The sequence below is a fragment of the Muntiacus reevesi genome, chromosome 2 (genome assembly GCF_963930625.1).
Source record: "Muntiacus reevesi chromosome 2, mMunRee1.1, whole genome shotgun sequence".
In the NCBI taxonomy this organism is placed as follows: Eukaryota; Metazoa; Chordata; class Mammalia; order Artiodactyla; family Cervidae; genus Muntiacus; species Muntiacus reevesi.
In genome coordinates, this window is record NC_089250.1 from 238,432,702 (window position 1) to 238,459,745 (window position 27,044).

At 56.2% G+C, this 27,044-nt stretch overlaps 1 protein-coding gene across 3 annotated transcripts; it reads right to left on the bottom strand.

The window, feature by feature from the left end:
- Positions 1 to 619: 619 nt before the first annotated feature.
- On the bottom strand, positions 620 to 26,370 carry CCDC102A (coiled-coil domain containing 102A). Of its 3 annotated transcripts, none has more exons than XM_065925403.1 (9): positions 26,239 to 26,370; positions 17,509 to 18,269; positions 15,020 to 15,243; positions 13,243 to 13,351; positions 11,107 to 11,223; positions 10,568 to 10,777; positions 8,816 to 8,986; positions 7,744 to 7,847; positions 620 to 5,360 (listed from the first exon to the last, which is right to left on the bottom strand). In XM_065925403.1, the coding sequence occupies exons 2-9, from the start codon at positions 18,109 to 18,111 to the stop codon at positions 5,231 to 5,233; spliced, it is 1,668 nt and encodes a 555-aa protein (XP_065781475.1). In that variant the 5' UTR covers positions 18,112 to 18,269; positions 26,239 to 26,370; the 3' UTR covers positions 620 to 5,230. The 3 variants fall into 3 exon arrangements, with proteins under 3 accessions (XP_065781475.1, XP_065781474.1, XP_065781477.1); XM_065925402.1 differs by lacking the exon at positions 26,239 to 26,370 and adding an exon at positions 25,752 to 25,847; XM_065925405.1 differs by lacking the exon at positions 26,239 to 26,370 and adding an exon at positions 22,551 to 22,568.
- Between the last annotated feature and the right edge of the window lie 674 nt (positions 26,371 to 27,044).

A 27,044-nucleotide genomic window follows, 5' to 3' on the forward strand; every position in this document is an offset into this window, starting at 1 on the left:
CCCTTCCCTCTCTGGGCCTCAGTTTCCTCATCTTGCCATTGATCACTTCTGGAGGTGATGCTTATGCTTTGAATGATACTTGCCCTCCTTTCCTGGAGGAGGCGGGTGGGAGATGCAGATTCCCACAGGCGGGGTCCCGGCCGTTAGAGCGCGAGGTCCCGGTGAGAGCAGAACGCTGCAGTCACGGTGGAGCTGTCAACCTGTCTGACCGCACAGCGGCACTCCAGCCATGGGGCAGCTATGGAGAGGATGCCGTGGAAGCCAGCAGGGGCAGAAGAGAAGGGCCTGTCAGGACTTCATCCTGGAGCAACAGGGCCGTGAGACCAAGGCCTCTGGGGAATGTGCTTAAGGGCATGTCTGAACCTCCCGCACCCACGGGTCAGGATGTGAAGCGAGACTTTATCTGTCCAGCAGTGGAGAGCCATGGTTAGTTTTTCTTTTCATTTTTTTTTTTTTTAAATAATTTTATTTATTTTTGGCTGTGCTGGGTCTTCATTGCCGCTCGGGCTTTTCTCTGGTTGTGGGCTTAGAAGTCATGGCTCCTGGGCTCTAGAGCACAGGCTCTGCAGTTGTAGAGCAGGGGCTTAGTTGATCCGCGGCATGTGGGATTGAACCCCCGTCTCCTGCATTGGCAGGCAAATTCCCTCCCACTCACTGAACCCCATGGCTAGTTCTTGAGTGGGGGCGGGGGGCTCGGGATGTGCCTCTCTGATGTGGGGGGAAGCCTGGGAAATGAGAAAAGCTGAGAAAGGCTTATACCTCTCCTGGCCCCCTCCCAGAGCAGGAGAAGGGAGTCTGAGCACCATGGAGACCACCCCTGAGCAGCTGGTCTGTGGGGCTGGTGGAGAGCTGAGAGGCTTTCCAGGGAGCCCTTGATCCACTGGGAGGCACCCGCCTGGGGCCTGGGAGGCAGCTGGCTGCTTGCAACCCTACAATTAGTAGACAGAGGAGCTGAGTGGTGGTGGGGGAGGTGGGGAGCGGGTTGAGAGTTGCAGCTGGTTCCTGGACGCTGCCTCTGTCTCCAGCCCACCACCCACTGTCCCAGAGGGGTGGCCAGGGTGGTTGGTGGGCCCCCAGGCTGACCAGGAGCTAGGGTCTCGGCAGGGGACAGAGAGCATAAGGAAAGCCAGAAAAATAACACCAACAGTGAAGCCATCTTCTGTTGGGAAAATCCAACTGCTACTGTCTTCCTTTCACAGATAAGGAAACGAGAGCCCAGAGAGGGGCAGAAGCTGGCCGGAAGACACACAGCCAAACAGAAAGCAGCTGGGTCCAGAAATCAAGTTCGCCTGGAGGGCTAGGATGTGGGGACTCACTCCTGGGCATAAATCTCAAGGCAGGGACCCTAGGGGCTGCCTAGTAGGGGCAACACAAACTTGACTGGAGAGCAAGGGGAACACAGACGCCAGGGCCCCCAGCCTCACGCTGCAGGGGGAAGAGGGGCCGGGCGGGGCAGTGTCTGGCCCGTCAGGTTCTGCAGCTTGTCCCGGCACTTCAGGTCTGTGTGAAGAGGCCCTGGCACTGCTGCCCCCGGGTTGTTGCAGCTTTCAGTGACTGGGAGGCTTCTCAGCTGACCAGAAGAAAGTCATCTACGACCGGTCCTCCAAGTATTGCAGTGAAGCTGGAGTCAGGGGTGGTTCTGGCTTCAACCTTCTACCATCTCATTCATCCAGTCATCCATCCTTTGTTCTTTCCCTTTTTTAAAGATGCTCACTAGGCCCAAGGCACTGTGCTGACTGCTGGAAGGTTTCTCTGCCCTCAAGGAGCACCTGGTGGGGTGGAAGAAGCAGACAAATACACAGCCCAAATGAACCAAGTAGACTGAGCTTTGAGAGGCTGGTGGGACTTTGACAGGGAAGGGGCAAATCTGAATGGCAGGAAGGGGGTTCAACATGGCTTGAGCTGCAGGGCCTGTGGAGTGGGGTGGTGCCTGGCCTTGGAGGGGTAGGGGAAGGGGGTCATCATCAGGAGTGTGGGCTCTCAGACTGCCCGACCTGGAATGCCAGAGTCACCACTAAGTAGCTGTGTGGCTTTGGGATAGTTTCTATTTCTTTTTTTAAAATAATTTCTAAACATTTTTATTTATTTTTTGGCTGTGCTGGGTCTTCATTGCTGTGTGAGATTTTCTCTGGTTGTGGTGAGCGAGGGCTTCTCTTTGTTGCTGCGCAGGCTTCTCAATGCCAGGGCTTATCTTATTGCAGAGCAAGGGCTCCAGGGCAGAAGAGCTTCAGTAGTTGCGACATGTGGGCGCGGTAGTTGCAGTTCCTGGGCTCTACAATGTGGGCTCAATGGTTGTGGCCCATGGGTTTAGTTGCTCTGTGGCATGTGGGATCTTCCCAGACCAGGGACTGAATTCATGTCTACTGCATTGGCAGTGGATGCTTTACCGCTGAGCCACTAGGGAAGCCCCAGCTTTGGGACAGTTACTTGCTCCCTCTGAGCCCCTGCATCCTTGGTGTAAAGTGAGATGATGCTGGGACGCCCTGCCTCACAGGGTCGTGAATCACACGGAGTGGCTCAATACACGTTAACTGTTCTTGGCACTGCTGCCCATGGTGACAAGGAGCCTGCAGGAGTTCTGAGAGGCAGAGTGACATGTGAACTTGGCCTGGCTGTGCTTCACACACTCAATTTCCTCACTTGTTCAAAGAACGACTGGACTAGGCCAGGGGCAGGACACAAGCCTACTTCTAGGGGCCAGGCGGTGAGAGGTGAGGAGGGTGCAGGTGAGGCTGCAGGGAGTGGTGGGGACTGTGGTTCATGGGTGCCTGTGCACTGTTCCAGGGAGCACCTACCTCTCACCTCCATAGTTGCGGCCATGCAGGAGTGTGAGCCCCGTGTGGTCTGACGTGCTGAGGTCTCAAGAGGGGGAAACCCACATTTTTTATGAGGAAACTTCCCATTATTAACATCAGCAATGCATTAAATATCATTTTTCAAGCAAGATGTGAGCCAAAGTTAATGCTTCTGTTTGGCAGATGTTGCTGTCACGACCCCCAAGGACGCAAGGGCTCTGAGCCGTGAGACAGCGTGAGTTCCAGGGCCAGAGAACCTTCCAGCCCCGTGTCTGTGGCTGCGCTTCCCTCCCAAGACTTTCCGGCTCCCTTGTACATGGGAGGTGGGAAGCCAGACCCTCTCCTCTCTGCCGTTCTCAGGAGTGGCCCCGCCTGCAGACAGGGGCTGTAATGGGGCCCCTGCTCCACGCTATCTCTCCGGAGGTGCCGGGGAGTCTGGGGGAGCCCGCCGGGCTGGACGGTCTGCTCTGTGTCTGGGAATGGCAGGTCTGCCTGGGGGCCTAGGGGGCGGCTCTCAGGGCTGCTGTCTGTGAGCGCCTGACTCCCGGCTCCCAGGGGTCAAAGGGCAGCGCTTTCAGCCTTTTCTGGGGCCCACTTCCTGTTTGGGAGAGAAAACTGCAAGACCCCTGGCAGAAAATGTTCCTCTTCCCGCAGAGCCTTTTCTCTTTTCCGCTGGCTCTGGCTTGTGGGGAAAGACCCATGTGGGGGGATCCATGTGGGGTTTCTCCCACTCCTCTCTCCCCACCTTGGAGCCCAGGAGGGGATCTGGGGCCTCTGTGTCTTGACAGCAGACCTCACCTTGCCAGCATGGACAGTTTAGGCTTGGCAATAGGGGACCTATTTATCATCCTCTGCGGGGCTCCTGGGCCTGCCTGGCGCCTCCTCTCAGCCCCCAGGGCCTGTGGCAGTCGTGGGTCCTAGCACCATCGCCCCAAGGGTCCCCTAGACTGGGCCACAACAGGAGAGAAGTCTTTAACTGCAGCTGCCCACCCCAAGGCAGGGAGCCCTCCCTCCACCTCCATCAATTGAATTTAACTTCTCTTGGGTGCCAGGCCCTTGCTCTGAGCCCAGCCTCTCCGTTCTTACCTCTGAACACAGGGAACTCGCCGTGGCCCCTGGGCTAGGACAGTTCTGAGAGTGCCTGCTCCTGCAGAAAGCAGGCCCTGCATGCTAAGAGTTCACGTCAAACTCTCAATAAGAGCAGGTGTCTCAAATGCCATCTCAGCTTGTGAAGATTCAACAAGGTATACTACCATGCTTTGAATAACTTTTCCTACCAGATTTAATATACACTGGCTGGTTATAGAAAGTTTAGGAATTAAGAATCAAAAGATAAAATCTATCATGTCACTACCTAAAGCAGGGCTAGGAGAATGACGAAAGGGTTAGAGGTTGTGTTCATACCCAGCTCTGGGTAAACGCCCACCAGTCAGTTGCCTGAATGTCATTCCTTATGGCCGAACCCAGTTGGCAAATCCCTCCTTTCCAGGGCATACCTTGAAGTGTTTCAATTATAATTCACTTTTAATGAGGACCAGGTGAACTCATCTAATCCTCCTGATGACTCTATGAGATAGTTTACAGATGGAGAAACTGAGGCTCAGAGAAGGCAAGTAACTTCCCCAAGGTTGCACAGCCAGTAAGGGCCAGAGCAGATATCTGAATTCATCTGGAGTCAGAACTGAAGTCTCCTGCAGATTAAACATGCACCATCCTTTCTCGTTCCCCTCACAGGAGCTGGATTCCAGACCATTCATCAGTTCCACTGTTCATTCATTCATTCTTTCTCACATTCATTCATTTATTAAGTCACTCAAGTGACTTCATATCAATATTCCCGAGCTCAGATTTGGTGCTGGGGCAGGCTGATCCTGTCTGTCCCCCACGCGCGTGCCTGCATCTGCCACACACTCAGGACTCCACCCAAGAACCTGAACTCCATTTATTACTAAAGACTGGGTTATCACACTGTACTAAGAACAGCCACAGCCCCTGCCAGACCTCCAAGGTCCAGAGAGGCAGCCTGGATGGAGGCCCCTAACAGCTCTCCTTTGACACCCCCTCCCCCGGCAAGAAAGCCCTGGGTGGGTGGGGGCACCTGACTGGGCCTTGGAGTGGTCCTGTGTTTATAAAACCAAATAAGTCCAAGGACCCCAGGCATATATACTAATATATATATGACATATATATATATTAAAAAAATATATATATATATAAAACGTAGGCCACGGCTTCCCTTCCGTGGAGTGTCGGTTAGGTGGGACCACCAACGCTCACCGTGGGAGAGAAGGAAGTTGTCTGTGGCAGAGACCGAGGTCGGCTCCCAGAGCGAGCACAGACAGCTGCATCAGTTCGAGTGGCCGGTCAGCCTGGGCACCCAGAGTTGGGGGGGTGGCGTCCAGGCCACGGCCCCGTCCTGCCCAGCGCCGGCAGCTCTAAGCCACCTGGATCTGCAGGTCCTCATCCTCGTCCAGGTCACTGGCTCCGTCCCCTGCCTCCTCGGCGCCAAAGCGAGCACTGCGGATCTTCCCAAAGAGGGGGGCGTTCTGCTGCTGTCGGCGGAGCCTGTGGGGTGGGGTGACAGGCGGGTCAGAGACCAGCCTGATCCGCTGGTGCTGACAGCAGCTAAGCCTCCACTAGCGCTTCCCGCTGCCAGGCATTAGACTGGGCCTTCCACAAACATTACTTCATCTCACTTCATCCTTCCAGAAGTCCCCAAAGTGAGGGAGGTGCTCCTGTCTCTCCCATTTTACAGATAGGGAAACTGAGGCACTATGTCCCACAGACGGCAGCGAGAAGGGGCTGGGCTCTGAACTGGATGGCTGGCTCCTGAGTGGGCAGGGGGTACGGGTAGGGGGGATGGCTTGAAGAGGTGAAGAAGCCGGCTCAAGGTCCCGCGGCTGGGATTCGAACCCACGCCAGGCTCCAAAGACCATAGGAAGAGAGTCCAGGGGTGGGGGTTCTGAGTCCCCTACATCCCTAATGTCAGTGAGAAAGCCCTCCGCCCTAGTTTTTCCCCACATTAAAATTCCTAAAGCCAAAATTTACAAGGCAGACTTGCCTCTAAGAAGAGCCAGTAGAGGAAATGCCCATCCCCCCCCTCCTCCCTGGCTCCCCGCGCCCACCCCCAGCGGAGCAGCCGCCTGGCTGCTTCTTACTGGAAGGCATGAATTATTAACATGGCGGGGAGGGGCGCGGGTGGGGGCCTCCATTACTGCACGGTGATTTAGTGAGCTGTCCCCGGAACATTAAAGCACAAAAAGTTGGGAAATAAGATGAGGCAGCGGTCCTGGGCACCCCCGCCCTCCCCATGGAAGCACTTGAGAGCCTGGGCAGAGCCAGCCTGCCTGCCCATTTTGGGAGTTTATGGCTCCCAAAGAATGTGGCCAAGACTGCGGGAAGGCCCTGAGGCTAGGCGGCCTTGTGAGGGGCATGTGCTGGAGTCGGGGGCGGGGGGTAGATGGGGAGGGGGGTGGGGTGGGCAGAGCTGGCCAGACACGAGCCTGACTTGCACTTATGGCTGGGCTCCAGCATGACACTTCATAGGCAACATCCCAAGCAGCTGGGGAAACTGAGTCTTGGTTGCCCGGGTCACACGGCTATCAGGTCTGGCTCCACAGTCTGTGCTCTGAGCCACAGACACTCAGCACATATATAACAGTACATGCTCTGTAAATAAGGGCTCAGGTGGCAGATGACTGGCGGGGGGACAGTCTGACCTGACCACCCACCACCTGTGTGGCAGTGAGAAGATTTAACCCTCTTGTGCCTTAGTTTCCTCATTTGCCAGCCCCCTAGGGGGAGAAAAAAATTCTCCTTCCTGTCTCTCCTACGATCGTGGTTCTTAAAGTACAATGCTGTTGATCAGTTGCTAAGTCATTTCCGACTCTTTGAGACCCCATGGACTGCAGCAGGCCAGCCTTCCCTGTGCTTCACTATCTCCTGGTGTCTGCTCAAACTCATGCCCATTGAGTTGGTGATGCTATCCAACCAGGGCACAATATCTGACTCCAATACTAAAGCTCTGCTACTATTTAGCATTTATCATGGGCCAGGTCCTTTTATAAGCACAGATTGGCTCATTTAATTCCCACAATCAAGAAGTAATAAAAATTGTTATCAATCCTATTTTACAGATGAGGAAACTCGGGGGGAAAAAAAAAGATGTTAAGTAAGTGGCCCAAAATGACATAGCTACTTAGTGCAGAGCCAGAGTTCCCACCACCCAGGCAGTCTTGGCAGCAGAGACTGGGTGCTGTCTATTCCATGAAATAAGAGGATGGAAGTAAGGGCCTGGCCTGGCACAGGAAATCAGTCTCAGGGGGGAGCTTGTGAAATGGGGCGGGGCTTGGACTAGATGTTCTCTGACATATCCCAGCTCTAAGGGGAGTCTGGGGAAGAGAGCCACTCTCGGGGTGTTGGGATGGGGCGGCAGGCAGTGCGTGCTGGGTGGGCCCCCAGACCTCCTGGTCCTCCCTCACTGAGGTTGATGGGTCCTGTCTGCAGCTGAGGGGTCTGGGGCTATCATCAGGGCTGGGATCCCACAGACCCCAGCTAGTCCAGAGTCACCCCAGCCTGCGGACCTTGCGGGCTGCTTGTCCTTCTCATCAGACTGCCCGGATCCACCTGCCCTCCCTGCTGCCCCGAGTTGGGCCTGACCTCTTTGGCTGCTCCCTCTATATCCGCTGGCCACAGGACACAACTCCAAGGCTCCCAGCTGGTCTTACTTCCTGCACTCCCTTCCCTGGTTTCCGAGCCCTGGCCCTTCCTGCTTGGAGGGGACAGGATTCTGGCCCCAGGACATCCAGATCTCTTCCTTCCCTGTCTTCCCCTCTAGGCCCATTCGGGGCTCCAGCCCTGACCCCTGCCCCTGGGCTGGAAGCACCTCCGCCCTGTGTGTGTGCCCCGGCCGGGAGTCCTCGCCCCTGGGGCGGCACGCTGGGCCCACCTCGACTGCACATGTTCCAGCTGCACTTGCAGATTCTCACTCTGCTCCGTCTGCTCATCCAGTGACCGCTGCAGCTTCCGCGCTTGGTTATGGGCCTCGTCCAACTGTGAGGGTGAACGGGGCCAAGAGCGCAGGAGTCACCTTGGGTTGGGCCAGCCTGCCCTGCAATCTGCTGAGAACCAGCCACTCCTGCTGTTTCTCTGAGAATGACCCTCCTCGAGAGTAATTTCTGTCTCTCCTTTAAGAACTAGACCAAGGCCCAGCTCCTCCAGGAAAGCATCCCTTTTTTGCCTCTTCTTGCCTGTTGCCTCTCCCTTCCAAATCTACCCATCCTCCAATGCCCCAAGCTACTGATCCATCTATCAACCCACCTACCCATATATTCCTATGAATATGTCTGTCTGACCATTCAACCATGGAAATATCCATCTGCCTATGGAGACACCCACTGACCCACTCACCATCCATTGATCTATTCAGCCACCCATTCATACTACCCTTCTGTCCTTCCACTCTTCCAAACCCATCTTCCCATCTACCCATCCTTCTGCCCTTCTTTCCTTCAATCCATTCACTCTTCCACCCACTGACCAAGTCAGTTGTTTGTCCACCTTTCCACTATCCACTCAGTCATCCATCTTTCCACATATCCATTCATCCACCCACCTACCCCTTCATCCATCCGTCCAACCACCCATCAGACATCTGTTGTTATGTCTCATCCATCTCTCCTCTCTCCCAGCCATCTGTCCATCTATCCCCTCATCCATCTGTTCATCCATCCATGGAGTTATCCTTCTGTCCGTTTAACCAACTTCACATCCACCCACTCATCCATTCATTAACTCTACTCAACCACTCATCTACGTTATCTGTCCACTTCTCTTCCCGTCTTCCTACCCACACACCACCTGTCACTCACCCACTCTCTCCTGAGTGCCTCCCGAGAGTCAGGTTTGTACCAGGCACCGGGGACCCAGCATGGAGCGACACAGGAGGGCCCTGCAGCTCCACTCCCACCGACTCCAGCCAAGGTCTGCAGGCCGCACCCCGAGGCCCCACAGGGGCTCACCTCGTCCTCAGCCTGGGCCAGCTCCTTCTTGAGCTCCTCCACCCGCAGCCGCAGCTTCTTCACCTCGGCCTCGTGCTGCTCCACCCGCCGGTTGGCATGGGCCAGCTCCGCCACCTTCTCCTGGAACTGCTTCTTCAGTTTGCCGTGCATGTGCTTCAGGTCGGCCAGCTCCTGCAGGAGAGCGGAGATGGAGGAGGGCTCATGCCGGGGAGTCCACGAGGCCAGGTGGTGCTGTGGTCCCTCCTCCCTGGAACCTCTCTGAAATGCCAGCACTAGAGTTGGGTGAGGAGCTGGAGGCTAGAGGTGCCACCAAGTGAGGTGAGAAGGCCTGGGGGTGATGCGGGGGGAGGTGGGTGGAACTGCTGGCTCCACTCTGGACATGGAACTCTGGGGGTGCCTGCTGGAGATGACCTGAGGTGTGCAGTAGGCTACTTGCGCTGAGTCTCATTTTCTGGGGAGGGATAAAGTCAGGACTCTTTGATGTATAAACGGCATTAAAGCTCTGGGTCAGCTGAGGAGTGTGTTTTGGAAGTAAAGAGATCTGAAGCCAGAGTGGCTGGGAGGAAGATGAGCAGCTAGGAGAGGAACTGTCCACACCTGAGCTCTGGGAGCTCTCTGAGCCCTCAGTCTTCACATCTGTGAAATGGCCTCTTGAATCCATTCTTTGTTCCATTTCCACCAACCTCAGCCTGGTCCTGGCCTCCATCATCTCCCGCTGCCCCCAGGAAATGGCCCAGACTCCTCATCAGCTTGCCTTCTCATCCATCTTCCACATAGCAGCCAGTGAGCGCTCAGAGCCACAACTTGCTTGCACCTACCTCTCACTTTTCAAAGGTGGCTCAGGCCTCCTGCCTCAACTACCACAACCCTCTTGCCTGCTCCCCTCCAGCCACACCAGCTTCCCTTGTTCCTCGAAAGCTCTCGGTCCCTGTCACCATGGGACATTCATTCACATCATTTTTCAAATTTCCTCCTGGAATCAGTCCACTGCCAGTCAATGTCTGCTCTCCCTGGAGACCTGGGCTTAAACGTCACTGCCTCAGGAAAGCCTCCCCAGGACCTTTGCCTCAGCCAGGTCCCCGGGCATCCCCTCTCCTCTCTCCCTGCCACAGCCATAGAGCTGTGTGACCAGCATAAGTGTGTGACAGAGGGAGCAATGTCTGTATCCCCCTCAGCTATCAGCTCCATGAGGGGAGGCCACATTCCTCCTGTCTGTTCACGACTGTGTCCCCACCACCTAGAACAAAGCCTACACACAGCTGGAGCTCAACAAACATTTGTTAGACCAATAAAAGGGCTGCTGAAAGGATTAAGTGATGTTGTTGTGTCTGACTCTTTGTGATCCCATGGACTGAACCCTGCCAGGCTTCTCTGTCCATGGGAATTTCCAGGCAAGAATACTGGAGTGGGTTGCCTTTCTTTTTCCAGGGGATCTTCCGGACCCAAGGATCGAACCTGCATCTCCTGCTTGGCAGGTGGATTCTTTACCACTACGCCACCAAGTATTCTCCATAGCACGGGCAAAAAGCACCAGCACGGAGCCTGGCCATAGTGGTGCCCCACAAACCCAGCTATGATGGTGGTATCATTGGGCCTGGCCCACAGCGGGTGCCCAGGAGGAGCCGTTGCCAGGCAATCACCTCCTCAGTCTGTAGTCGTTACTTCAAGGGTCTCTGGCCCCCTGCAGTCTGGAGCTGGACGCCCAGGAGGTGGTCTGCCCCGGCCCTGGCTGCGGCCGTCTCACTACCCCACCTTGTTCTTCTCAAAGAGCGCGGCCTGGCTGGCCCGCAGGTCACAGTCCAGCGCGCTGGCCGTCTGCCGCCGTCGTCGGGCCAGCGCCTCCTCCAGGTCCCCGACCTGCGCCCGCAGCTTCTTGTTCTCCCGCTCTAGGCCCAGCTTCTCCGTCTCCAGCCGCTCCCGGCGACCCCACTCGGCGGCGTTCTCCGCCTGCAGCCGCTCCATCTGCAACAGGGCAGGACAGGGGGAGGGGTCCACAGGGAGGGGGCACAGCACAGACTGAGCGGGAGGTTTCCCCTCTCCCCACCTCCTCCGGCAGTTGTTTTTGGCTCCAGGAAGCAAGTCCAGCTGCAGCAGCTATAATTAACCCGGGCTTATTTCAGGGTGTGCAGGGTGTGAGTGAGCTTCTGGTCTCTGTGAGCCAGAGAGGCCCACCCCCTGCAGACTGGAGCACCCAGGGCTGTGGCTGGTTCCTGCCCTCCTGTGACTGAATGACTGATGGAGGCAGGGCCCCCCGGGCACCCCCAGACCCAGGGCCCTGCTGGTGGCCTCACCTCGCCCCTCAGCTCTGCCATCTTCCTATCCATGCTGGAGCGCGCACCCAGCTCATCCTCCAGGTCTTCGGACATGCGGCCCAGCTCATCCTGGTGGGCCTCCTTCAGTATGCTGAGCTGTGTGAGACAGCACAGGCTAGTTAGGTGAGGACCACCACACCCAGGGAGGGGTGGGCGCTGGTGCCGGAGGGCTCAGCAAGAAGCCTTACATGAGGCCCAAATGGGCCACGGGGTATCCAGAACAGACCCTGAATCTGACCACATCTGCCTCCTCCAACATCTCTCACCTCCCTGATTATCATCCAGTCTCCCAGCGTCCATTCTTGGGCGCCCTCCTCCTGCCCCCTGACCTTCTCTCATCAACCCATTTTCCACAATAGTAGCCCAGGGTGAGCTTTTAAAAAAAGATAACCCCAGGGGAATCCCCTGGTGGTCCAGTGATGAGGACTCTGAGCTTCCACTGCAGGGGGGCAAAGGTTCCATCCCTGGTTGGGGGACTAACATGCTGTAAGCTACTCTGTGCGGCCAGAAAATAATTAATAAAAAAGAGATACAGTTAATCATATCCCCAACCCCAGGTTCCCTAAGAACCAACCCCTTGGTTCCACAAAGCCATCTCCCCTCAACTGCATCACCCTCTCCCCAGAGCTCTCTGAGCCTCCTCTCTGGTCCTCAAATACACAAGTTCCGTCTGCTGCAGGCTTCACACCTGTGGTTCCCTCTGCTCCGTGCTTTCCATCTGAGGTATCTTGAAGGGCTGACTGCTCTCATTCTCGGTCTTGGCCTAAATGCCCTCTCCTCAGGGAAGCTCCTCCTGTCTTCCCTATCTAGAAGGGGTGCTTCTCCATCTCCCTACATCCACAAGAATGTGAGCCTGGGAGACAGCATTTCTGTCTGCCCGCCTTCGTATCCGTGTATGGCCTGGGCACCCTCAGCGAACACTGGCTGGACACCCCCACTGGATCTGAATGCAGGTCTGCCTGTGGGTGTGAGGCTGGTCACACCAGAATTGCCTGGGGTGCTTTTAAAATAGTGCAGAATCCCTGTTAAGAGCAGGGAAAACTGCCAGAGGAATACTCTGCAATGGCATGAATGAACCTTAAATATGCAGTGTTGCTGGGAAAAAAACCCAGATACAAATGAGAATCTTTATAGTTATATATCTGTAAAACTGCACAGTTGGGTCTCACATTTCTTCAAATGACTACACAATTTGAAAAGATTAAAAAGACAGATTCCTGGACCTAAGCCCCAAAGATGCTGACACAGGAGAGTGAGGGCAGGGTCTGGGAAGCTTTATTTTAGGAGATTCCTTAAGGAGATTCTACTTAAAGACCAATCTTCTTGTTTGGTTGAAATCTAGTTTCAGGCTCTGGGGTCTGTGAGCTGCCAGCCTTTTAGAAAAGCAGGGTGGCTGCGCCCCCTGGTGGCCATCAGGGTCTGCGCATGAAGCAGTAAGGGAAGCCCAGCCTGACCCCAGCATGCAAGAGTTCCCAAACTGCAGGGGTGGAATTTCCTCTCTGCCAGCTGGAGTCTCAGTTTCCTCATCTGTAAGATAGGGACACCAAGTGTGTTTCCCTGACTGCTGGGAGGCTCTAACAAGATCTCATACCCACTATGTGCCCAGTGAACATCCAGACTCTTTTCCTTTATCTTGGTCTACAAGGCCGGTGGGATCCCCTTGCAATCTCATCTCTTACCAACTACCCTTCAGCCACACTGGCCTCTATTTCTTGAACACACTAGGCTTGTCCTGGTCTCAGGACTTTTGCATTTGCTGTGCCCTCTGCCAGGAACTCTGCCCCCATCTCTTCTCAACAGTGGCTTCTTCTAATCACTTTAGGTCTTGCCTCAAATGTAACCCTCTTAGAGAGACCTTTCTATGACCCACCATCTCATCTCTCTGATTGTGTTTTGGCTTTCACAGCTTCTGAATTTATCTACCTGGTTGCTGTTGGTCTCCTCCCCACAACCCCTCCTCCACCTCCTGCCCCAGCCCACAGATCACCACATGGCATACGGCTGGTGCTTGACAGTGAATGATTGAATTCTCCTCTTTCTCCCATTCCCACTGCTGAAATTCAATGACACAGTACTGCTTCCTCCAGGAAGCCCACCCTGGTCTCCAAGACTCACTTGCTTGAGCATCTCCTGCTTGGTCTTGCTCAGTTCCTCGTACTTGATCTTCCACTGGCTGAGCTCTCCCTCCAGCTTCTCGATGTTCCTGCTCAGTGCCATTTTATCCCTGGGGAGGGGAGACGTGGGGGTGAGCCCACTGGGGCCCTCTGCTGAGTCCTCCTGCATAGTCTTCCAGTCCCTTCCAAGCCCAAGACCAAGGTGTTGTGAGGGTTGTGAGAGGTAATCTGTTCTATGCTGCTTCCCTGGCTTCTGGTGGTTTACTGCATACTCTAGGCCTTGGCACCCCACTCTGTGGCAGGCACCCTGGTCATGCAGTTTTGGAGCTCCACCCTGCTGTGGGGAGAGTCCAGCCCCTGCTGTGGGGAGTGACTGGTTCTCCAGAGCACCAGGCCCTGGGCTCATCCATCAAATAACACCCCCACTCCCCCTATCTGTTTTATGCTGACTTGGTGTGAATGCACAGCTCTGCAGTCAGAAAAGCTGGAAAACACTGTCCAGTGACTCTCCGAAGGAGGAGTCCCTTCTCGCCAACATCACTGGGTGGGCGCTCCATCAGCTGCTCTCATCACCCTAACCCTGCACACTCTGCCCTGAATGTGAAGGAGGCGCCGTGGGTATTGGCCCCGGTATTTAGTGTTTCATGACCAACCCCCACACTGCGCTGGCCTCCCATTCTGAGAGTTTAGTATTACTTTACATTTCAGTTAGTACAACAGGTTGATTTTTGTTCACTGTGATTAAACAGAAATGCAGTGTCTCAGTTGTGGAGGCTCCAAGCCCAAGACCAAGGTATTGGTTCCACATGAGGGTTGTGAGAGGGAATCTGTTCTATACCTCTTCCCTGGCTTCTGGTGGCAATATCTGGTGCTCCTTGGCTTACAGAAGCATGGCTGTGATCTCTGCTTCTACCTTCACAAGGGCACTGTACTGATTTTTAAAAGATTTCTGTGTGTAGTTATCTTATACCATCTTTGTGTTTAATTTCTGGATGGAAAGGGGGGTGTTACTAAATATTCACCATAATCAGGCAAAAATGACCAATTAAGGTCACTGGTGACCTCCAAGTCCTAAATCGACTGGTCAGTGCTCAGTCCTCTTCTGACTTGACCAGCTGACTGCTCCCTCATCCATGAAACAGTTCCTCTGCCCCCTCACTGGCTCCCTTCTCCTGTATCCTTTGCTGCCTCCCTCTTCCTCTGATTCTATAGCTGGTCGGCTCCAAGGCCCCATCCTTTGACCTCTGCCCTATCCACTCTCACCCCAGTTCATAGTTTTCAGCATCATCTATTCACTGATGACTCCTGAATTTCTACCTCCAGCCCAGACCTGTCTCTTGAACTCTATAGACTCATTCACGTCCCCAAATGCCTTCCTGCTGAATCAAGCTCAACACATCCAAAACCAAACTCCCAGCTTCCACCCCTCAGCCCCCTTATCCCTCCTTCCCTGCTTTGATTTTTGCCCACGGCACTCTCCCTGCATGAAAGCAGGGATTGCTGGTCTCATGGATAGCTTTATCCCTACTGAGCACAGTGCCTGACCCAGATCCCTGACACATATTAATTGAATTAATTTTAAAAAACCCTCACATTAGCTCCTTGGGCACAGTACCACTGTTCTCAAGTCCCAAGAGTCAATGGGACTCCAAGGGGAAGTCCCATTCCCTTTCGGTGAGACTCACCTTCTGTGACACGGATTTTCATTCTGTGATTCCGAGGAGGCCCTGGTATGGCCTGACCCGCCCCCCAGCCCCTGCCTGCCTCCCGGGACTCACTCTCGCTCCTTGAGCAGCACCTTCTGGGACTCATCCAGCCGTAGCCGCAGGGCGGTCAGCTTGGAGGCATCCTCCTCGACCGTGGTGTCCTCCCAGGGCAGGCGGCTGCGCTCCTGGCGGCCCGAGCTGCCCCGTGGGGCCCCAGCCCCTGCGCTGCGCACCTCCCAGCAGCCCTCGGGCTCCTCTGGTCTGCTCTTCAGCAGGCTCTCCACCAGCTCCAGCTCCTGCGGGGACCCAGGCAGAGGTTGGACTAGTGATCACTGAGCCCTCACCCTCTTGGCCTTCATCATGGCCTTTCCCAGGTCCAGGGTCTGGCATCAGCTTAGTGGGTAACCATGGGCAAGCCACATAGTCCTCTGGACCCCCATTTCCTCTTCTGCTGCCTGTCTCTCCACCCCTGGAGAGGGAGGGCCACACCCTCTCCCTTCACTGCTTGGAACTTCACAGAGTCAGTCACTCAGATTCCCTGAATCCTGGAAGATTCCCCAGAAGAGGTGGTAAGCTCTCTGCTGCTGAAAGTGTGCAGATATTTGGTGGGACACTGATGAATGCAGAAGCAGGGATTCCTACAAGCAATAAGGACTAGATTCCCTCAAAAAGGACTCCTGCTCAAAGATCCCACTTTTCAGTGGGATCACCTGAATCATGGTAAGTTTCATGGTAAAAGATGCATGGACTTCCCTGGTGGCTCAGTGGTTAAGAATTTGCCTGCCAGTGCAGGAGACTCAGGTTCAATCCCTGGGTTGGGAAGATCCCCTGGAAAAGGCAATGGCAACTCACTCCAGTATTCTTGCCTAGGAAATCCCATGGACAAGGAGCCTGGCAGGCTACAATTCATGGGGTCACAAAAGAGTCAGACACCACTGAGCAACTAAACCACAATAGATAAAAGATGCACAGGAAGGTGGCCTCTGAGAGCAGAACCGGCTCCCGACAGAAAGGGGTGAGGGTTGATTAACTCAACCCCTGGCCTGCCTCTGACCACAGACCCAAGATGTCCATGGCCTCTGTCCCAGCCTGGCTCCTCCCAGTCTTTCCAGATGAATCTGGGCTGGTCCCTTCCCCACTGACCTTCAGTTTCCCTATCCAGACTAGGACAGTGGGCCTGAGGAGTGAAATTCTACTCCTCTTATATCTCAGACTGTCTGGGTGGGGGCCTCTGAGGCCATCTGGTCCAAAGCTCCAATTCCCAACTGAGGAACCAGAGAGGGAAGAAGGGAATTGCTGGAGGGTCACAGATCACAGACAAGGCTGGGCTGGAGAACAAACTCAGGCTGCATCCTCCAAGCTCCTGCCACGGTACCTGCCACCTCCTGGGGTGACTCATAACCGAACACAGAGAGGGCAGGAACAGTGCCCGAGGCTAGCTGGTATACAGAGGCTCATCCTCTGCCCCAAAGAAGAGCAAGGAATGTCACTTGCAAGCACCAGGCAGGCCCCCGGGAACGGGGCTTCAGCCACCAGGAGGCAGCAGTGACCACTCTAGCCTACAGGCAGGAGAGGGGAGAGGGCAGCTAAGAATCTTAGGAGCTGACCTGACTGCGGATGGAGCTGGGAGCAACCTGAGCCTGGACTCTGTCCCTAAACGGCCTTCAGGTGAATCTTGCTTGTTCAGAGGAGGCTGCCCTCCACACATATCATTAATGTTCCAGATAGCCTAATTATTATCACCATGGGCTCAGAAGTTCATCTGGGGTCAACTCCCAGCGACTCCAGTCACCAGTTGGGAGTCACTGGTAATTAACCTCTCAGCGCCCTAGTGTTTTCATTTGTAAAGCCAGTATTCCCTTGGTTGCCCTGAGAATTAACTAGATAGTGTGTATGCAGAGCCTAGCAATCTGTAAGGGTGCCCATGGAATGACAGAGGCCTTTCCCAGATTTACCAAGCACTCTCAGCCTCTCGTTATTTGCACAGAATTTCCATCACCTGTAATGCATTCCTGCACTTTTCACCATCAATTTCTCCTATCTCAGCTTAAATGGGATCGTTTCTAGAAAAGCTTCTGTGAAGCTCCCTCCTCAGAGCCTGACTCAAGGACCTCCTTCGTGCTCCCACTGCCCTGACACCCCCCCACCCCTCAGCTTTGATAGACACCTGTTAAAAATGTTTACTCCTTCCTCTAAATTGAATAAATAAAAGGATTCAGCTCTGCGACTAATGAATGGATGCCTTTCAGGTAAGTTCTTAAAACCTGCTCCTGCTCAGAGAGGATGATTTGTTGGGTTTGTTGATTACTCAGGTATGGGAGCGGCGGGACCACCAGAATCAGGGACACTTTGCCCTTGGGGTCTGTGGGAGGAAGGTAACCTGGGGTTCTGCACGGCAGAGCCTGAATCCCAGGAGGTGGGATACCTACCCCCGTGCCAGGCCCTTGGACTTCCCTTTCTGAGCCCTACAGCCTCGGCTCCTGCGCGGGTCAGGCAGCCCCTCCCACTTCCGGACCCCAGCGCGAAGGCCCCGCCCAGGAGCCCCGCCCCACGCGGCGCACCTGGCTGCCCTGCGGCCTCTCGCATCCGGATCCGACGTCGCGCACCGGCACCGGCTCCTGTTCCCTTTCTGGCTCCGTCTCCGGCCCATCGGGCGTCCTGTCCGCGGACCCCCGGGCGCCCCGCAGCCGCGCCAGCTCGCGGCCCCGCGCCTCGCACTCGCCCTGCGCTTCTTGGCGCTCGCGCCGAGCGCCCGCCAGCTCCTTGGTGAGCGCGTCGAGGCGCTGGCGCAGCTGGCGCACCTCCTCGCGCGCGCGGTTGCGCTCGGCGCGCACCTTGCTCCACTTCTCGCGCCAGTTGGCGGTGCAGTCCGACCACCAGCGCATGGTCTTCTCCATCTGCGCCGCCCGCGCGCGCGCCTCCTCCAGCTCCCGCAGCCGCAGCTCCTCGCGGCTCTCCCAGTCCCCGTCGGCCAGCAGCGCGGGCGCCGGCGGCAGTGGGAGCGCTGGCGGCGGCCCGGGGGAGGGCGTGCCGCTGGGAGGCGTGGGCGGAAGCGAGTCCGCGGGCCCCATGCGCTCGGGCGACGGGCTGCCCAGGATGGTCAGGAGGCTGCCCTTGGACAGCTGCGGGGACTCGGCCAGCCGGGGGCTCGGCCCGTGGCTCATGGTGTGGCCGCGGGGGCGGGCGGGCTCGTGGGCGCTGGACTGGAAGTCCTGGACTCAGAGGCGGCGCGGGGGACGCGTGGCAGACGCGATACCACTGTGCATGATGGACACTGCTACCGGCTGCTCTCCGGGCTATGGGGAGGGAACGCTCCTCCGACCTGCGGGAGAACACACAATCATTATTTGGAGGTGGCCACCAACTGTCCATACCCTTAAGCTCAGGCATGGGAAGCGAAGGGAACAGCACGACCGGTAGAAGGAACAGCATGGGCAAAGATAGGAGTGAAACTGGTCGCCTCCAGGAGCCAGTGAGGCTGGAGTGGTGAGCAAGGGCCTGCAGCCGCTTCCTCACTGGCCTCCAGATAACCCCCTTGAGTCCCTTCACCCTGGAGCAGCCACCGCTGATCTGAAACCTTGATACGCTGTCCCTGACCTTCAGGTCCCATCTCACACATCGAATGGCTTATACTGCTCTCCGCCCGGAATGCTACGTGCTTCCATGCTGGCCCTGATGCCAGGAGTCCCCTCCCAGCCTCTTCCTGCGCTGGGCTGACTCTTCCCATCCTTAAAACCTACCTGAAATAGCGTCTTCTCCAGGAGATTTTCCGGGACCCCTTCAGCCCAGGTGGTTAGCCCCTGCCCATGTCTCCACCAGCCAGCCTCACTGTACTATTTTTCTGTGTCCCTGTGAGCACTCCAACTTCACCCCAGGCTGTGAGTTTGCTGAGGGCAGGGGATGGCTGGCTCTTGGTCTTTGTCCCAGCACATGATGACAATAACAGTGACATTTATGGAGGGCCAATTACAGGCCAGGCATCATGCCTATGTGAGCTATCCTCTCAGCAGACTCGAGGGCAACTATAGACATTTACTGAAGAGGAAAGGGAGACTCAGCAAAAGTAAACCCTGGAGTTGATCCAGATACACCATCTAGAAGTCCAAACCCTGGCGTGGGTTTGGTGAATACATGCACACACTGGTGGTATGATGGAAGTAAGTTGGGGTCTAGATGGGGGGGCCATACAGTGTGGTGAGGTGTCCCCCTATGCCGACCACTAAGCTCTGCTGTTTGTTGGCCACATCCCTTTTAAAATAAGTGAGACACATGCCCTGCTCTGTCCCCAGCCTGCCACACTCTCCCTCAGAGTGGCTTCATGCTGACCACCGACAGCTCCTTGGGCTATCTCGTACTTCTTTTCCCATTCAGCTGGGCCTGACCCTCAGTGCCTCACTGCAGCCCCTAAGACCTGCCCTGATCATTATTCCTTCCTTTTCTGGGTGACCTATCAGGGCACTGCTGGTGGGACTCTCAGTAACCTGGAAGAGTGTCCCAATACTGTCTGGCTGTGTCCCTTCATCACCCTTTTCAAGGCTCTAAGCCCCCCACTCTTGGCAGCATATCTAATGTCACAGTTTGTGGTGAAAAGAGGAGCTGTCAGGATGGTGCTCCCTCCTTGTCCTGCCCTTAGCCCCACATCCCCCTCCTCTCTGCCGTGAAGAGGACAGGGGGCTCTCCCTCCCTGAGTCAAAGGCCCCCCATCCAGCTTCTGCCACCCTGACCAATGATCTCTCTCCAAGGAGCCTGCTCCCTGCTGAAGTCTCTCCTGGCACTTTAACCTCCCTTCTCTGTCTCCTCCCTTTCCAGGCCCATCCAGAGTGGTCCATGCTTGCTGTCTCCACCCTGTGCACCTTCCTCGCCCTCTCTCAAGCCTTACCAGCCTGGCCTCCAGCCCCCCTGCCCTACCTTCTGGGCATGTCTCAACTCTCGCAGATATGCCCTCTCTAGCTCTGGGCACCGTCCAGCCCTCCCTTCTTGCACCTCTCCTTCCCAGGATGTTCTCTGGGTTTTCCTCCTATTCTCCAGCGGTCCCCCATCAGCCTCCCTGGTTGGCAACCTAGGCTCATCCCTGCAGTGCTGGAGTCACCCCAGTCCTGGCCGCCTTCTCCTTTCTGGCTGCCCCTGCCTGAGCCATCTCTCCACGTCCTCAGTAACCCCCAGTCTCTCCCCCAGCCTGGGCTGCTCTCCAGAACCACCCATATGTCCCTCAGACAACTCAGACGCAGCTTGGTCGAATGGGATTCCCTGTCTCCATTCCCCCAACTGGAGCCTCCTTCTGGATTCCCTCTCTGGGAGAAGAGTGCTTCTTTACTTCTTCACATCGTGGGCCATATCCTGGAACTGGCTTTCTCTCCACCTCCAAGTCCTGTCAGTCTGTCTGCCACACATCACAGGGATCCACCTACCTTCTTCATCCTCAACCACTAACCATCAAGGCCACCACCATCATTTCCCACTGGGGAGACTGCAGCCACCACTGTCCCTGTCCCATCCCCCTGTCCCCTCTTGCCTCCTTCAAATCCATCCTCAAGAGCAGCAGCCAGAGTGAGTTGTTAAAAACACACGCTGGATCCTGCCAGTGGCCACCACCTTTGTCATTACCAGTAGCTGGGACCCCTCCTCTCTACAGTCAATTCCAAACTCACTCTCTCAAAGGCTCCAACACCAAAAACGCATCGGTTCCCCCACTTGTTCACTGTCCCCACTGCCCACCCTGTCCCTTCTCTCCTTGCTACATGCCATGGTCCCAACCTCACCCACCCAAATGCCCTCAGTGTTCCAGCTCCCTCACTTGTTCTTGTCTCTCCAGGCAGTGCCATCTCTGGTTGCTCCCACTGCTCTGCCTGCTCGTGCCTTCACCCGTAACACCAGGCATCACAGGTTTTACACCAGTGAACACTGTGGACCAGTGTTCATTTAAATTCATGACTATTACAGTCACAGTTCCTTAGGACGGCTCAGTGATCCTACTATTGGGCTGGCCAAAACGTTTATTTCAGTTTCTTCCCCTAAGATGTTATGTAAAAACCAGAACAAAACTTTTGGCCATTCCAATATATTTCTCCAGTGCGTCTGCCCTTAGTTTATTGTCTGTCTTCCTTTACCAGGCACCAGCTCTAGTCCCTGCTCTGTCATCAACCTCGTGTAAACCACTGCCCCATACTGGGCCTCAGTTTCTCTCCTGGTAGAAATGGAGTGAGGGGTGAGGGAGGCCAGTGCTTCTAGAGCAAGAAGTTGTTCAGATTCACCTGGACATTTGCTTAAAATGTAGTCCCTGGACCTCACTCCTCAGAGAATCATGTTCAGTAAGTGTGGGACTGGGGATTTGCATTTTAATCATCCAAGTGTGGGATATTTTGAGTAATTGGTGATGCCATGTCACCACCCATAGTTCCATACATACAAACATGTATATCTCAACCACAGTAACACCTGCACAGACTAAGTTACGCCCCTAGACACAGCCCTCCGGACTTAGGTTTCAGTTCCCTGTATACCCAACTCCCCAAGGGATCCCTGGAAGGCTGAGTACCCACTGTGACTCTGTCTTTCCACCTGTGCAATGAGGTGACTGGCCCAGATCCCATGTGCATTCACAGACACGGGCACACCCAGACACACAAGCAATCCCATACATGTAAATATAGATAAAGACATGGGCAGGCACACACATACATGGAGATGGCCCCATAGGCACACACAACAACTATATATGTGTTCAGAGAGATGCTTCCTTGTAGATACAGAGTCACAGACACACCTGAAGACACACATGTGCCCACACAGATATACACAGACACGCAAAGATACATACTCATCCCTGAGACAGGCAAATGCACACACGCATATATACACACACATGAACACATACACCGACACTCGCAGTCCTCCTCTCCCCAGTTTCCTGGCCCAACTCCACATGGAGAAGCTCTTGGAAAAGAAAAACAATGTGAGAGCCTGCGGGGGAGGGGAAGGGGGCAGGAAATCTGAGTGCCAGTCCGGTGGCCTCATCAGAGGCTAGAGCTGTGCTGGGAATGGGGGGTGGCGAGGCGGGGGTCCTTGGGGCCAGACCCCTGTCTGCTGGACCCTTCCTGCAGTCCATAAACCGAGAGGGCGGCAAGGAGGGGGCCGCTGCCACATCCTCTCTGCCTCTGGGAGCTGCCAGGCCTGAATGGGGCTTGGCGGGGAGGGGTGGCCCGCTCCTTCCAGGAATCCCAAGCCTGTCGTGCAGGGCCAGGGCGGGCGCCACCCAGGCCCCTAATGGCTTCCAGGCACCCACGCTCAAGGGAGGGGTGGGGCGGGATGGGGGAGGAGGGGGGTCAGAGGGGCTCTAGACGGGCCTCGTGCCTTTCTTCCTGCAGGCCCAGGTCCCCTGAAGGGTGTGTGTGCACACGTGTGTAAAGGGATGGGGGTGGGGGGTCCCAAGTTAGGTTTTCTAGAGAAGCCCACCCCTGGACACACCAGGAACCCTGCCTACACACTCAAGGGCAGCTTGGCTCTGCCTAGCAATGCTTCCCCTCACCCCTACCCCCACCCCACGGACACTACACAGCCTTGGGGGCACACACACACACCAAGCCCTGGTAACGTACACACTCACCGAGAGAGACACCACACAGAGGTTCAGCTGGCAGTTGTAGAGACTGGCCTGGGGCCTACCCGTCTGTCCTTCCCCACCAGGTTCAGCGTCTTCCTCCGCTGGGTTGTATGTGTGTGGGGTGGCCTCCTGATTCCCGCTGGGTGTCACCACTCCCCACAGAGCAGGTGGAGGAGGGACCAGCCTCCACAGGCCCAGAAAGTCCTTACCACTCACCCTCCCCTCTCCTGTACCCACCCCCGCCCCCAGCACCAGCCAGACGGGTCTATTCTTGCTCAAACCCTCAGGATCTCTACTCAGTCTGATCCCCGACTTGGGATGCCCCCCTCAGACTCTGAAACCCCACCCATCCTTCAGGCTCAGTTCCACCACCTCCCGGAAATGCCTTGGTCTCCCCAGCCCCACTCTGCCAGTGTATCCCCACAACCTTCCAGAGCCAGACCTGGCCAGCTGCCCTCTCTCCTCTTGCAGTTCAGGCCTCCCCCAACCCAGGCAGGACACTTGTGCCACCCGGAGCCACTAGCACAGGCCCTGCACGCAGGATGTGCTCAAAGTTGGCTGGTGGGGTGGAGAGCAGAAAGCAGAACCGTGGCTTCACATCCCCTTAACTGGGTGGCAGAGCCACTTGGGAGGGCTTCCCATGTGGCACTAGTGGTAAAGAACCCACCTGCCAATGCAGGAGACGCCAAAGATGTGGGTTTGATCTCGGGCTTGGGAAGATCCCCTGGAGGAGGGCATGGCAACCCACTCCAGTATTCATGCCTGGAGAATCCCATGGACAGAGGAGAGTGGTGGGCTATGTACGGCCCATAGGGTTGCAAAGAGTAGGACACCACTGAAGTGACTTAGCAAGCACGCACAGGTCCACATGGGACTCAAGAGCTCTTGAACCCCAGCCCCACAGTCATCCTCACTGCTCCAGGCAGCTGCTGGCCAGGACAGAAGAATGTTTTGATTGGATATTTGCCTCAGGCAAGGCCTTCATCAGCCCTGTCTAGACAAAGTGACCGGTGGCTCCTGCTGCTAGTGGACCTGTTTGGAATGTTCTTTCTCCTTTCTCTAGCAGTATCTCCTACACATCCTTTAGGACCTACCTCTGGATAACAATCCCCTGGGAAACCTTCCCCAACCTCATACACAGAGTGTGTTAGTGCTCCCAACATGACACCTCCTTGTTCTTCAGCAGTGGCCACGCTGAGAAACCACAAGGGCATCCTGGACTCACTGGCTGTCAGCACAGGGCCCAGCATACAGCAGATGCTGCATTAATGCTTCCCAGGCTGATGGGTGGAAGATGAACAGCCAGGGGTTCCCTGTAATCAGGGAGGGTTGCACCATCCTAAGGATCAGGAGTCACTTTAGGGTCAGGCTCTGAGAGGTGTCAGGCTCAGGTAGGTGTCAGAGCCTGTGGCCAAGGTCGAAGTCAGAGGTCATCTCATGGCCAGGTCAAGGATCAGGCCTCTTACCTGAGGGGTCTATCTGACTCGCAGGGGGACAAGTTTATTTTGTCCTTAACCGTGTTTTGATGGCTCATATCTAGTGAGAAGAGTAGGCAGTGCTGAGGCCTAGATGGGGCCCAGCTTAGGGGGCTGGGGTGGGTGTGGGATGGGATGCTGGGGTGGAATGGCCCAACTCCTCCCTCCAGCTCAGAAACCCTCTATAACCTCCCAGAACCTTTCAGGTGGGGCTGTGGGGCTGGCCTGTGGCCACAGGCCTGGCTGTGGGCAGGGAGCAGAGCCCAGCAGGAAACCACAGAGGACAGCCTGATTGGATAAGTGCAGGGCCCAAGGCTGGTCAGCCCACAGACTGTGGGCACTTGTCCCTCTGACCTGTCACCCATGCTCCCATCACTAGACCTCCAGGAGAGGAAAGGGAGGCAAGCTGAGCCTACAGGCTGAAACCTGAGCCCTGGGGGGTAGGCACCTCTAATCTGTTCCCAGGTACCTCCATCTTGGACAGAGAAGCCAAAGACATCCTGGACCACTAATCAGAACTCCAGAACTCCTTTTTTACAAATGGGCCGCCTCAGATCCAGAGGTACAGCTATTGGTCCACATCAAGGACCAGCAGCAAAACTGGGTGTGTGTTGTGGGGCAGGGGGCTGGAATGCTTGGATTGGATGCCTCCCCTCCTGGGTCCTGATCACCTGAGGGGCACGGTGCCCCTAGGACCACCTACACTATGGGGTTCTCAGTCATCAGGCCAAGCACAGCTGGGAGAGGATGGGGTGGACCCCAGCCCCGAGCCTCTGAGCAACTCCTTCAACTATTCACTCTAGTACAGCGGACTTCCCAGGAGCCCCATCTCTACCTCTGTGACGTTGTTTGATACCAGCAAGGCCATGCCCTCTCTGATGCTGTTTTCTTACTTGTAAGATGGGGAGAGGCACTAACAAATACCTAAAAGCTTTGGCTAACCAGTGGGCAGAATCTGTGCCGACACGAAGTAATCCTACTTCCCCAACAGCCCTACATAACCCACACTTAAGACAGACAAACTGAAGCCCCGTGTGGGGAAGGAGGTTTGCAGGACATCGCCCGTTCTCACAATCATAATAGTGGGACAACGGAGGCCCACTCCCTTCTCCTGACACTGAGCCGTCGCTCCACCTGTCCCAACTCCTTCCAGAAATTCCCTTTCTGCCCTCCCACGACCACGAGTCGCCTAAATCCTCACTTCCTCTCCCCCTCCCCAGCACAGCGGCGGCGGGATGAGGGAGGAGGGTCTCCCGATCCAGCGAGACGCGGTCCCGCCCACCCCGCCGCGCGGCCCCCCATTGGCAGCCACCAGGGGCGCCGTGCTCCGATTGGCCCGCGCCGCCCGTCCGTCCTGCATTCGCCATGGTGACCACGTTGGGTCCCCCGGGAGAGGTCCAAATTCCGCCCCCGCCGCTGCTGTCCCCCTCGGGTCTGGCCCAGCCCGCAGCTTTTCAAGGGCGGCCCTGCCCTCTGCCGTCCCCCCTCCCCCAACTCCCGAACCCCTTCACTCCTGAGGCTGGGGCTCCGGGAGGTAGGGGAGCCCGCGGAGGGGGCTAGGAAGTTCTGCTTAAAGTTTGGGGGTTGCTGCGGACGCGGGAGCTCCCGCGGCTCCTCTTCTAGCACGCCCCCCAACTTAACCCCTTCCCTCCCGCTGAAGGTTCGCGGCCCGGAGGGAGTTCCCGGGACGCGGTGGCTTTCGGCCCCCTGCACTACCGCCCCCGCTCACCTCGGCTGGCGACCAGCGGGCTCCGGACGTCCGATCCGCCGCAGCTGGGCGGAGCGGGCACGGGGCTTGCTGCGGCCGCCGCCGGGAGGGCCGAGGGAGGGCCGCGGAGTCTCCTCCTCCCTCCGCGGGGGAGGGGAGAGAGAGGAGTCAGCGGGGCGGGGGCGGTGGGGCCCGGGCGAGTTGCGGCCCCACTCTGACCCTGGCCCGCAGAGTTGGGTGGGTGGGGACCCGCGCCTAACTTTGGGGAGAGGGGCTCGGGCCGAGTTGGCGGAATCGCCACCGAACGGGCCGGACCCCGACAGAGGCCCCACCCCGGCATCGGGCCTAGAGGAGGGGGAAGGAAGGCCGGGTCTGGGGGCCCCGCGGGGTCGGCTTTCCCGCCTCAAGTTTCCCTGAGCGGCAGTGACGTACTCGGCGCCCAGCAGCTGAAGTGGGCACCGTCTGTCCCGGGCTCAGCACGCGCAGCTTGTATACCTTTGTTACCTACATTCTTCCCAGTGCTAGCTCTGCCAGGCGCGTGGGTGCGGAGCAGCAAGTCCCTGGACCTCATCGGACCTCAGTTTCCCCTTCGTAGAGCAGAAGGATGGGCCACAGTAGCCTCGCGCATGTTGAGAAGCGTGGTGGAGCTGGGCGGAGGTTTTCTCGGATGTGCCAGGCTGCTTCCCGCGCACAGCCGGCCTCAGCTGGCTGGGGGAGGTGGGGGGCGGTCCCGGGCAGTTACCTTGAAGGGTACTTGCGTGCGCCCTGGCACTTCGGAGCTTCCTCCCTTGAGAGTGAGTGTCTGCGGTTACTTCGAGAGGGGGAAGTGGTCACCGGACAGCCTTCTTCTTACCACATCCTGTCCCCTGGAAGGCCGATGAGGTGAATCCGTGTTAAAGGAGGACCAGAAGTTCAGAGTTGTGGTGGAGGGAACCTTGCTGGATTAAGACTTTACATGGAAGAATAAACTAAAAATAAGATAAATTAGTTTGAGTTGATAATTAACAATAGAGGCGTATGTCTTTTTATTGCCCTTCGCAATATGCTGTGTTTATGTTTTGTACAAATTGAAGGTTTGTGCAACTACGTAGAAAGCAAATCTATTGGCACCAACAGCATTTGCTCACTGTGTCTCAGTGTCACATTTTGATAACCCTGAACATGTTTCAGACCTTCCACTAGCAAAAAGATTACCAGTTGCTGAAGGTGCAAGTGATAGCAATTTTTAGCAATGTGCATGCGTGTTAAGTCACTTCAGTCATGTCTGACTCTTTGGGACCTGATAGACTGTAGCCTGCCAGGCTCCTCTGTCCA

Coding starts and splice junctions, on each gene's coding strand:
- CCDC102A (XM_065925403.1), bottom strand. CDS start 18,111: ATGAGCCACGGGCCGAGCCCCCGGCTGGCCGAGTCCCCGCAGCTGTCC. Junction 10,778..11,106: donor TGGCAGAGCTGAGGGGCGAG/GTGAGGCCACCA, acceptor GCCCTGTTGCAG/ATGGAGCGGCTGCAGGCGGA. Junction 8,987..10,567: donor CGCTCTTTGAGAAGAACAAG/GTGGGGTAGTGA, acceptor GCTCTCCTGCAG/GAGCTGGCCGACCTGAAGCA.